This window comes from Ascaphus truei, chromosome 5 (assembly GCF_040206685.1).
Source record: "Ascaphus truei isolate aAscTru1 chromosome 5, aAscTru1.hap1, whole genome shotgun sequence".
Taxonomy (NCBI): domain Eukaryota; kingdom Metazoa; phylum Chordata; class Amphibia; order Anura; family Ascaphidae; genus Ascaphus; species Ascaphus truei.
This window is the reverse complement of record NC_134487.1, coordinates 291,481,185-291,493,368: the sequence shown is the minus strand read 5'-3', so window position 1 is coordinate 291,493,368 and position 12,184 is coordinate 291,481,185. Positions and strand designations below refer to the sequence as shown.

The window sequence follows — 12,184 nt, the reverse complement described above, 5'->3', positions numbered from 1 at the left end:
TGAACTGAACTGTATGCTCTATGTAAGCTAAATCATACTAGAAGAAGGGGCGGGCATACATAATATCACAGTGTCAGCACTTATTACGTCATTGGACATCTTACTTTTCTTTATCTTGTTTTTCTTGCAGTTACTTGGTTATATATTTTGCAACATATTTTTGCAGATTAAACAAAAAGAAAACTCATGTGTTTAGCTACCTCATCTTTCTCAAGGCCGACAGCCGGTACATCTCTCTCTCTCTGACTCTACATGGGGGGCTTAATAGATAAGATAAGGGGCCCAGCTAAACAAAGAAATTACAGTTTCAGCATTAAAGTAAGTTCCAAGGGGAAAACTTATTCTGCACACACGCACAAACACACACACGCACACACAATTTCACTTAACCCATAACGCAATGAAACACAAAACATGACTCTTCTTATATCTATGGAAAACAAACCCCTGGTTATAGCTATACATAGAAATAATGTGAAAATATTATTCTTCCATACTTGTATATACACCTTGTCTACTTTATCATGTGATTTAATACAATCCACCTTGATCCCTAAAACACCTTTATTACCTATGCTATTTGCGTTGTCAAAAGAAGTTCAAAGCATTCTCCCATTTATTATATAACTTTGTAATTCCTTTCTCTCGATCTTTTATTGCATCTCTGCTATCATATAACATAATCCACATTCATTCCGGTTTGAGTTCTGTTATGTTAGGCGCATTCGGTGCTAACCAATTACTTAAAATAAGATATTTTTGCCACGGTCACTGTCACTATCGCTAATTTAGGGAATGATTGCTTATTCACTTTATCTTTTTGTTTTTCAAAATTCCCAAATAATAACACAAGATAAGATTTTTCTAATCTACCATGAGAGTTTTATTCACAAACGGAACGTCCTTATTCCAGAATTGTGAGATTTGGTCACACAACCAAAATCCGTGTTTTAAATCCGCTTTCCCTTGGGTGCATTTTACACTTCTTCCTTTTGAGTTATGTGAGCTCTCGGCCAATGGAGAAATTGTATTTTTTGTTTTAAAGGGGCTTGTACAGAATTTCCTGCAACAGGGGCCAGAAATGCATTTACTATGCAATGATCTGCTGGCCCTTATGTCTGTGAAAGTGTTAAATATGGACACAATTGTTAGGGACCTGTGAGAAAGCGTCATATGATGCGAAACGTGTGTTGGTCGCCGTCCTGACGTAATTTCGTCAGTAGCATGTGATACTGAGGCGTACTAACATTCTACTAGCTCCTCAACTCAGCTTTGCTCCAGATGGAGAATAAGAAACAAAGTATCAAATGCTTAAATACGTGTGCAATACCTAACAGCCTACAATATACTAAAATAGCAGCGCAGGGCTTATATATCTTCGTTTTATTAACTATTCAAGGCCAGAATCAGCTAATAGAGGACAACCATCTAGTAACATACTAACCAGACTACATAAGAACAAACAAAACATGTCTATATGAAGTAACAGTTGCAATAGTAATGATACACAGTTACTTGGTGATATAATGTAAACACATCTCTAGCAATTGCTGAATAATTGTCTATATTCTAACTGAGCCCTCCAGATACTGTATTGTAAATAAAAACTCTACATTAACCAGGGGATCAAATTAAAGCATAATGTGCTAAATATCTATATAAAAGCTATAGAGTCAAACATATCATATAATACACACACACTTGACTATAAATGCTTAACTATTACTGATTAAGCTAATAATTAAATATTGTCCAACATAGTTGTAAATATATACGCACTATGTACACTGACACAAATAGATGATAGTATATTATTACCATCACTGTTCTCATCTGTAAATTTTATTAGATATTAGATTATCTTAAGGATAACAGCCTGAGTCCAAACAGCTCAGATAGCTATATGCACAATATACCAACGTCTATAAATAAAGAGATATTACAATTTCATTATTTTCCTCGGTTCAATCACATTTTTATTTGTGCAATTCACTGTATATAACATTATCACCTACATATTTGTGACATTAAATATTCTGATTATACTTTAAAATATACCTACTAAATGTTAAATATTAATAAATCTATCATTACAAATCTAGTGTATGAGAGAGTGCAGTATAGAGAGATCTATGTTCTTTTCCTATTTATCAATTGTTAGGGATGTAAGAACGTCTTGGTGTAAGAGCCTCAGGTGCAGCTGGAGCAGCATATAACGATAAAGAGACAGAGATAAGCGCAGAAGTGACAGACACCATAAGTTACAGCAATCAAAGAACAAGACCAAAGTTACCATCTCCTGAAGCATTCTCAGGTAGTGTTGCTTCTCCGGATCTGTCTGCAAATGCTACAGTGAGACCCAGTAACAGAACCAGCATCACCTTCATGACAACAGTACTGTGGGAAGTCTGGATCCCGGAGAGGTTCTGAAGCCTGTTTAATGTCTCTATCTAGCAGCTCAGTCCCACATTCCTGAGGCTTTTATAGCCCAACCCAAGTGCCTGCCCCTAATATAATAACCAGCCGCCCTGCCAATAACATTCACTTATTTACCATATCATTTGTATCGATTCCCAGACAAAATATTTGCACAATATTAGGATATCTTGTCTTCTAATTAAGGGTTGTTTTTTTCCTACTAGATAAGTGGAACAAACAAGAAAACAGACAAGTGCGCACAAGAATTCTAACTTAATAAAAGTGTATAAGTGATAATAATTATATCAAAAACACCCAAAAACGTGATTAAAGTGCATCAAATTAATAAGTGTTACCAATGTAGATGAGCGTCTGCTGCTGTGTAAAACGTAGCCCAAGACCCTATAATCTACAAACAACAAAACAAAACAAAGCGCACAACACTCATCGTGAAAAAGTAATAAACAGTGTTTATAAATTAGGTAGTTCAAGGTTAAGCGCACATCAAAATAGACTTATTCAGGCATATATAGCCCCACCGTGGCAGTTACCAGCAGCTGCGACCAGGAACTGCAGGGATCGCTCCACCTTCCACACAATCAGCTGAGATGAGATGGTAAACACAGTACCGGACTGTTGATGCCTCTGCCACAGTCTCAAAGTCCCGTTCGTGACGTCGGTGCGTCCGATGGAACTAGAGGAGTAGTTATCTCAATCCTCAAATGCAACGTGTATCCTCCTTACTGCAGACCTCACTGCACATCCGCATGGATCAGCAACGTAGCGGTGTAGTCTCACAGTCCCGTTGCTTTGAGGATTGAGTTAACTACTCCTCTAGTTCCATCGTACGCACCGACGTCACGTACGGGACTTTGTGACTGTGGCAGAGACATCAGCAGTCCGGTACTCTGTTTACCACCTCATCTCAGCTTATTGTGCGGAAGGGGGAGCGAGATCCCTGCATCTCCTGGTCGCATCTGTTGGTAACTGCCACGGTGTGGCTATATATGCCTGAATAAGTCTATTTTGATGTACGCTTAACCATGAACTACCTAATTTATAAACACTGTTTATTACTTTTTCACGATGAGTGTTGTGCGCTTTGTTTTGTTTTGTTGTTTGTAGATAAGTGGAACACTGAAGTTTACGTGCAGAGGTATATATATATATATATATATATATATATATATATATATATATATATATATATAATTGAAAACGTTGTATGTTTGCTGTTCTTATGGGCAATCTGATTGGTCCGTCGGTCTGTCACTCAGCCTCTGGCCAATCAAATTGGTCTGTTGGCCCACCTGCCCCCCCCCCAACGGCTCTCATTGGCCGGTGTGCTCTAACAGTCTAACCCACTCTTACACACACACCACCCTCACACCGCATGCGCCTCTCCAAGACTGCCTACCACACGTGCACCAGCCGCCGCCTCCCACCCAGGTAACTTACTAAACCACCGCCTATCACCCCTGTTCCTCCGGCCTCCCCTCCCAGCTCACACCCCTGCTGCCGGACCGCTGCCTCACCCCCTGAGACTCCGGCCTCCCCTCCCAGCTCACACCCCTGCCACCGGCCCTCCACCTTAAACCCCTGAGCCTCCAGCCTTGCCTCCCTTCCCGCCTCGCCTCCCAGCTCACACCCCTGCTGCCTCCCGCCGGCCCGCCGCCTCACACCTTTGTGCCTCCTGCCTCACCTGCCACCTTGGAACATCACCCGCACATGGAATGATCCGTGGGGGAGCGGGTGGATGGGGGAGGGAGCATCCGAACGGGTGAGGGAGCGGCCAAACGGGGGAGGGAGCGGGTGGACGGGGGAAAGAAAATAATAATCCCCATCCCCGTCACCCATACACCTCCAATTTCAGCCCTCCCGACCCACCTCCCGCCTAGGCCAGAAGCACACATGGCACTTCCTGCCGACGTGTGCACGCGCTTCCGTCTTCACCTCCCCCCCACACCTTCTCCTCCCCCCCACCTTCCCTCCCCCACCCCCACCTTCATGACTGGCTGAGCACCCTTATTCATGTTATTGCTTGTGTCATTGAAAAACTCAGTCCCACACATTCTTTTTAGGCAAAAATAATCTGTTGAAAAACTTTATTGCAGCGGCTGCTTGCAAGAGTAACATTCACATAAACATCAAGACATGCGTCTGATCTACTGTAACATAAATGAACTGAACAGTAGGCTCTAAGTAATCTCTTATACCAGAAGAAGGGGCGGGCATAGATAATATCACAGTGTCAGCACTTATTACTTCATTGGACATCATACTTTTCATTATCTTGTTTTTCTCGCAGTTACTTGGTTACACAAACTCATGTGTTAAGCTACCTCATCGTTCTCAAGGCCGACAGCCGGTACATCTCTTTCTGACTCTACATGGGGTGTTTAATAGATAAGATAAGGGGCCCAGCTAAAGAAAGAAATTACAGTTTCAGCATTAAAGAAAGTTCGAAGGGGAAAAACTTATTTTGCACACACACACACACCCACACACACACACACACACACACACACACACACACACACACACACACACACACACACACACACACACACATCATTTCACTTAACCCATAATGCAATGAAACACAAAGCATGACTCTTCTTATAGCTATGGAAAACAAAACCCTGCTTATTTAAAGCGCCTTGAGGTCGCGAAACGGGTCAGAGGACTCAGTATTTTTATCCTTTTTGGCTATTATGCCCTAATAAATAGATTTTGTACTTATTTTTGCCTCCAGCCTATTTTCAAACTAGCAGTGCTCACTCCTTTTTTTCTACAAACTCCTGGTTATAGCTATACATAGAAATAATGTGAAAATATTATTTTAGCAGATTAAACAAAAAGAAAACTCATGTGTTTAGCTACCTCATCTTTCTCAAGGCCGACAGCCGGTACATCTCTTTCTCTGACTCCACATGGGGGGGTTTAATACTTAAGACAAGGGGCCAAGCTAAAGAAAGAAATTACAGTTTCAGCATTAATGAACGTTCGAAGGGGAAAAACTTATTCTGCATGCACACACACACACACACACACACACAATTTCACTTAACCCATAACGCAATGAAAGACAAAGCATGGCTCTTCTTATAGCTATGGAAAACAAAACCCTGGTTATAGATATACATAGTTAACCAAATGTGGTTTGGAAAGGCGCTTTTACACACGTATAATTTTAAAAAAGTGTTAAAGTGATAGGAGTGACTATCAGAAAATATCATTGAACAGTGTCAAAGAAACATCAGTGAACAGTGACACACACGTACTTTGAATAATAAAGTGAAAATTATCAAGTGGAAAATGGGAAGTGATAATAATTTCTTGTTACAGTATCTTGGTGATCGGCGAAATCTCAGGGCCTCTGGTGGGAATTTGTTTAGAATCCCCTTTTAACGTACAGACTCTTCCAAGATCCAAAGGGAGTGCTGAAAATGTGGTCTGCTTTCCGCCGTACGGTAGCAGGTCTACCCCTGTGGACTCAAGGCTGCCTCCCGGGAGGACCCTTTCAGATTCAATGTGCTGGACAGGATAGCTGCAGACGTCCGGAGACAAGTGAATAATTCAGACACACACGGTATCGAGGTGCCATGTGCACTTAACAAAAAGCCAGTTGTCTTTAACAATGCTATTTCCTTTCAGCCATCCCCCCAGCTGCCGTTGCTATAGTACTTTTCTGACGGGACAGTTTGAATATTTTAGGATTCCGGTCAAACAGGATATCTAACCATATAAACATAGGACCCCTACCAAAACATACATTAACAAGCGTTTTGCCATGATCACCCCAAAAGAAAGAAGAACCACCCATGGACCCCCAGACACCCGCGGGGACCACACGGGAACCCCTGTCAGGCCCCCGGACACCCACAGGGACCACCTGGAGGCCCCTGGACACCCAAGGGTTCACCCGAGGGCCCCCAGACACCCAAGGGGTAGACCCGAGGTCCCCCGGACAACCGTGGGCCTATTGTATTAATGCTGTGCTGAAAAAATACATAAACAATGCTTTTATTCATGGCTCAATCGCTTTTGCGCCAGCTGGTGAAAAGAAATGGTGAGTTTTTACAGTGCGATTTACTTATCACTTCTTTGTGAATCGCGCTGACTGGCAAAAACCAGCAGGATTACCAGATCGTAGAACTTTTTAATCACATATTTTGGGTGATAAAAGGGTTTTTAAGTGCGATACTGCACTGTTATCACTGCTTTGTGAATCGTGCAGCAGGCACTATCGCACGTAAAGGGCATTTATTACACTTATAAGCAGTTATCACTGCATAGTGAATCGCCCCCTTATAGAGGCTGCTGTTTTGCCAAATATTCTGTCATTCTAAATGGTCAGATATAATTACTGCCATCCAACACGGGTAAGTAAATTGAGTAACTCTAAATATAGTATCATTTATATGTAGCAGTATCCTCGTACTGATTTAAGTAAATACTGTTGCTCAGTATATTATATGATTGGCAAATGACAGCAGCAATGGTTTCAGTGGTATATTGAAACCAAAAGAAATGTTGTATCTCTTACACAGTAACTAGCACTTAAACAGCCCGTCTGGCTGTCAGTGTTACGCTGATCTATTCAGCGTGATCTATTCAGCGTGCTGCGTGCAGCTTCTAGCGGTTCTTATCGGAGCCCCGATGCGACCTTGAGCGTGGAGTAGAGGTCTCTACTCTGCTATTCAGTGAAGCTGTAAGCCAAAGATCAGAGAGCCGAATGGCATAACATTTAATTTTATATATATATATATATATATATATATATATATATTTATATATATATAAGACAAGAAGACGTGCCAGCTCCATGGCATAATATTATATGTAAAAAGACAATTTATTTAAAATAAGAGAGTGGCCGCCACGGCATGCACTCACTTCAATGTATAAAATAACATTCATGGGAGACAATCTTTAAGCTGTGAGAGACTGCAGGAGGATTTGGAGCCAGATAGTATGGTATAGGTGTATACAGGTGGTAGATAGCAGATTCTTATCCGTGGCTGGATAGAAGATGATCAGAGCGTCTCCTCTATCTCAGCAAGAGAAATGGTTGTATCCACAGGTAACTGGTGCACCGTCCAGTGCTGCAGGTAAGTGTCCAAATGTAGACTCTTACACTCCGTGTGTAAAGCGCAGGAGCATGATCACAGCAACCAGTCACTGAAACACCTTACGCCGCTCATTCTGCTCTGATTTAGCCCGGAAGTAACCTCTGCTTAACCACCTCATGTAGTGTATAAGCTGGCAGACCTCGAGACAGCTCTCAACTGGCGTAATGATTTGAGTGCATCACTACGTCACGACGTCCGACGCGTTTCGTCACGTGAGTGACTTCTTCAAGGTATGATCCCTTGTAAATTGTCCCTGTAGAAGCTCCGTAGCTGGAGGGAAACGTGCATTGGGCACGTGATGATGTTATCAGTCTCCGTTATTTAATCAAGTATTCCTAGGTATTCAAATAGTGAGGGGAATATACTTTGTCTCTCCCAAGTACCACTGAAGTCTAATAGTGTGCCTTCTGGTACTCATTGTGCTGATACCACACTCAGTATACATTGACAACTCACCACAGTATATATTAACTTTGTGGTATAAGAGGCCCACTGTTGTGGGTTTCTGTGGTACTCTGTGCTGTGCTACCTCACTTTATCATAACAATAACATATATATACATAGTATTTATATAGAGTGAGGTGTGGGTAATGCTAGCACATTTTTGATACTCTTTGCAATTACCAGCATTACCTTCAGGCACTATTGGACTCTACATTAGTATTATAATATAGTGGTTTCTTTGGGAGTAGGCAACTACCAACTATGATTTACTAACTAGTTACTCTCCTATTATCACTACAATTAGATTGACTGTGTTATCTTGCTGGTTTTGGTGGGCCAATCCACCTTGCTGAACTGTACCATCAATCCCCACCACCCTACAACTACTAATGTGTTTGAGTGGTTATATATATGAGGGGTTGTTGGTGCTTTGTTTAATTTCTATTTAATTTATTTTTTAACACCGTTACATTAACACTCGGTAATATATGTTTTAAGTAATAATAGTAAAGGTTACATTTTAATTAGTGGTGTGCATTTAAGTGAAATTTCTCCGGGATACAATTATTTTGTATTCCTTACCTTACTGATTCACTTTCAGTTCACAGTTTGCACCCACTTTATAATTATCAGATGAATTTATTTGTTAATTAGTATGGTTCAAGTTGATCACTCCCTATCCCTATTTCTTTTTGTACTCCATACTGTGACTGACATTCAATTTCCAAATTTCTGGATTTTGTTCTCCCATCTGTTGTTTCCATCATTTGGACTGGTTTGTTCTCTTTTTCACAGAATATTGTTTAATTATTTTACCTCTAATTATTGCATATTATTGATTTAGTATCACTACACTGGCACTGCACTTTGAGATTCAAATAATTTTTATTTTTTATTTTTACACTAAAACTCACATATCACATTGATAGCGCTACTCTTTGTTTCTTTTGTTTATGATATATATACAGTATATATATATATATATATATATATGCTCCGTTGGCCGCGGCACCAAACGGAGCTAGTATTGAGCTGCTGTAGGTCTGACAAACACGAAGTACGCACTACTATCCATATGTGGCTAATAGTAATTTTGCCCATTACTTGCTGTATGTGTTTGGGGGGGTTGTTGGGGGTAGAGGAGGTGGGTAGTAGGGTTGTTGTGTTCCTTTTTGTTTCTTGGGGGTAGAGGGATTGGGTGAAGTGGTAGTAGCCCCAAGCATGGGGGTAGTGGGACTGGTTAACCCCTTCATTATCATAGCGGTTCCCACTGCTATGGTAGTGAAGGGGTTAACTCCTCCCACAACCTTCCAGGCAGGCCTAACCACCTTCCCTGGGACTATTACTCCCTTCAGCCACCCCCTCTGCCCCAAGAAACAGGCTATTGAGGTGTACCCCTTTGTTACCTTAGCGGCTAGCCACTAAGATAATGAATCTGTTTTAATATACATTTTAATACTAGTGTAGATGAGCATGGGGTCTCTGGAGCAGAACTGCACTGATTTAAGGTCCGGGGACCCCCTGCTTCCTGAGATACAGGCCCCGTTATGGGGTGCCGGTATCTCCTATGTATTTAAATGGCTCGCGTCACGTGACCCTGGGAATAAAATGTATCCGAGATACCGGAACCCCATAACAGGGCCTGGATCTCAGGAAGCAAGGGGTCCCTGGACCTGAAATCAACGTGGTTCTGCTCCGGAGACCCCCTGCTCATCTACACTAGTATTAAAATGTATATTAAAATATTTTGATCGCTGGCGAGATATGCGCAGGCAGAGGCGGCTCTCTCTCTGCAGCTGAAATAAATCTCCGGGTAAGCCCTTTTGAGACAGGCGATCATCACGTCGCCTGGCACCTTACCTGTTTTGGGAATTTTGCTATCACAGGTAATCGAGGCTTTCTGAATATCGTGTGTAACGGGTGTGTCGCGGTAGCTAGTGACAGGTTATAATATACACCAAATATCAGGGTTGAATTGAACACGACTTAGATATAATAAATATAGTTTATTCCTTAAAGAAGGAGAACACACAAGATGATACAAATAACAGACAAGAAATAGACACTTACTTAAGGGTTGGACAATGAAGCAATCAGGTACAGGATTGGCAATTCATTCAGCAATACAGGTTCAAATGAAGACATCACGAAAAGGCACGAAAGACAATGGGTATAGGATTTACACTGGTTTATATGGGATTCCAGCCCTATACGTTCACAGAGGGTGTCAGGCATTGGACATCAATTACCTCCACCCAAATGACCCTTTGCCACCTCACTTGAGAGGCAGATTAATTCCTGCCCACAGGGGTGGACATTATTCTAATCAGGGGCTCATTTCCCTAGCCCCCCTCCCACAAGACCGGCGTCTGAAAGTCTGCTTGGGACAGGAAAACTTTTGTCCCAAGGTGTGAAACACAACACTTATCCCAAGTACCCACGTCCTGCTCTGTTTTGTTCCAGCATACACAAGCAGGGTAGGGGAGCCTTTGATCAGGGGATTTATTGTAGACCACCTGTCTCGCCCCTGAGCATTAACATACCATATGGGCTCTAGCCATCCCGGGCTTATACCCTGGACCCAAAATACAATACATTCTTTAATATCTACACATATTAAAATAATCCGTTATGTGGGTCTGAGCAGGCTGAAATTTGCCAGGTCCTCATACCGGAGGACCCTTGCCATAGTGGCCAAATATCAGCCTTCCATGACCCCCAGAACCGGAGATACAAAAATACAGTTTAAAAGCACATTACAAAAGTGGCTTTTTTCTGCCATGCAAGTCAATGGCAGAAACCTAAATTTTACCATTACCCTGACTCCATTCTGTTGCCCCGAGAGGGTTGCTATTTGCCATGCAATCCTGCCAGAACTATGACTACATGGTGACCGAATCTCAGCCCTCTAGGTTGAACAGAACCGTAGTTATGGGTTCCAAGTTTCTGCCCATTCTGACTTAGCCGTTTTTTCACGCGGCTTCCATCCATTAAAATCAATAGGGCCGGCGCCTCCATAGGAAATGCATGGGCCGGCACCGCCATGGGATTCAATAGTAGGACCCTCCTGGCCGGAGCGACCCTTTCTCGTCGCCATTAATTGTCGGATCCTGTTGGGGTCAAGTGAAGGTATTCCTAACATCTAGGGGCAAAAGGAATTTTATTTCTGGGTGCCCTAGAACAAAGGTTCCCACGCCAATTGGCCGTGAACTTGACCGAGGCCCTAGTTCCCACGCCAATTGCGCGATCTAAGCTCTTTTTTGACAATGTTGCCGCTCTTGTGGTTTTGCGGTCTGGCAAGCTGCCAGCTCGTCTTCGGAGGTCGGCTTCCAGGAATCCCCATTGAAATGCATTACTCCATTCACTTTCAATGTGGACCCACCGCTCCTCCTCTCGAGCGCTACCTGCAGGTCTTCTACGGAAACGGGCCCAAATCACCGGAATCTCCATAGGATTGTATTGAGCCCCATTGGCGACCTATGGAGAAACTGCAAAATGGCGCCTGCAAAGGCGGGAAAAGGGACAAAGGGCCATAAACACAGAATTAACATTAACCCTTTCCCTCTCGCATAGATCCCCGTGTATGTGTTGGTGCAGACACTGGAATGGGAACAATACATATTCACAGGGGGATACACAGTTGGTGCTGAAGCAGGGGCATAATTACAGTACTGGACATCATTCCAGTTAACCCCTCGCCTCGTGAGAGCAGGGGGTGGCCAAACGGGGTGTACCCCCTTTAATACCGGGCCAAACCCCCTCTTCCATGACAGGGTGCTCACCTCTAACAGGACGGGAGAGCGAGGCTGAGGTGGGGATGTTGGAATACACCGACCTACAAAATCTCATCCGCAGTGCAGAGTGGTAGTCGTGTAGCCGGGATTGGGTAAGAGAGGTCAGAATGGTCATGATACTGACCATTGTCTGGGGTTGGAGAAGTCGGATGGTCGTGGTTCGTAGCCGGGGTCCAGGAGAATAGAAGGTGGGAGTCCAAAAGCAAGCCAATGTCAAGGGTCAGAGAAGGCAGAGGTCCAGGTACAATCAGAGGTCAGGTTCAACGAGAAGGTAACGGGCAGAATGCGCAAGGCAAGGAAAGCAGCAGGATGCTTCAGGTACTGTAAGCACTTTGTCACAATAGCAACGGTTATGCTCAGCCAACTTGGAGCAGGGATGGCTGAGCATATAA

At 42.9% G+C, this 12,184-nt stretch overlaps 1 protein-coding gene across 2 annotated transcripts in view; it reads right to left on the bottom strand.

Moving 5' to 3' along the window:
• The window catches only part of LOC142496161 (hemagglutinin/amebocyte aggregation factor-like), a 178,335-nt gene that overhangs the window by 17,286 nt on the left and 148,865 nt on the right, over positions 1-12,184 (bottom strand). The window contains exon 1 of one of the 2 annotated variants that reach the window (XM_075602638.1): positions 2,294-2,455. The exons of the other annotated variant lie outside the window; for it this stretch is intronic. Within the exon in view, the coding sequence (XP_075458753.1) occupies positions 2,294-2,387 (94 nt within the window). The 5' untranslated portion in view covers positions 2,388-2,455. Of the gene's footprint in view, positions 1-2,293; positions 2,456-12,184 lie in introns of those variants that run through there. 2 annotated transcript variants of the gene reach the window in all.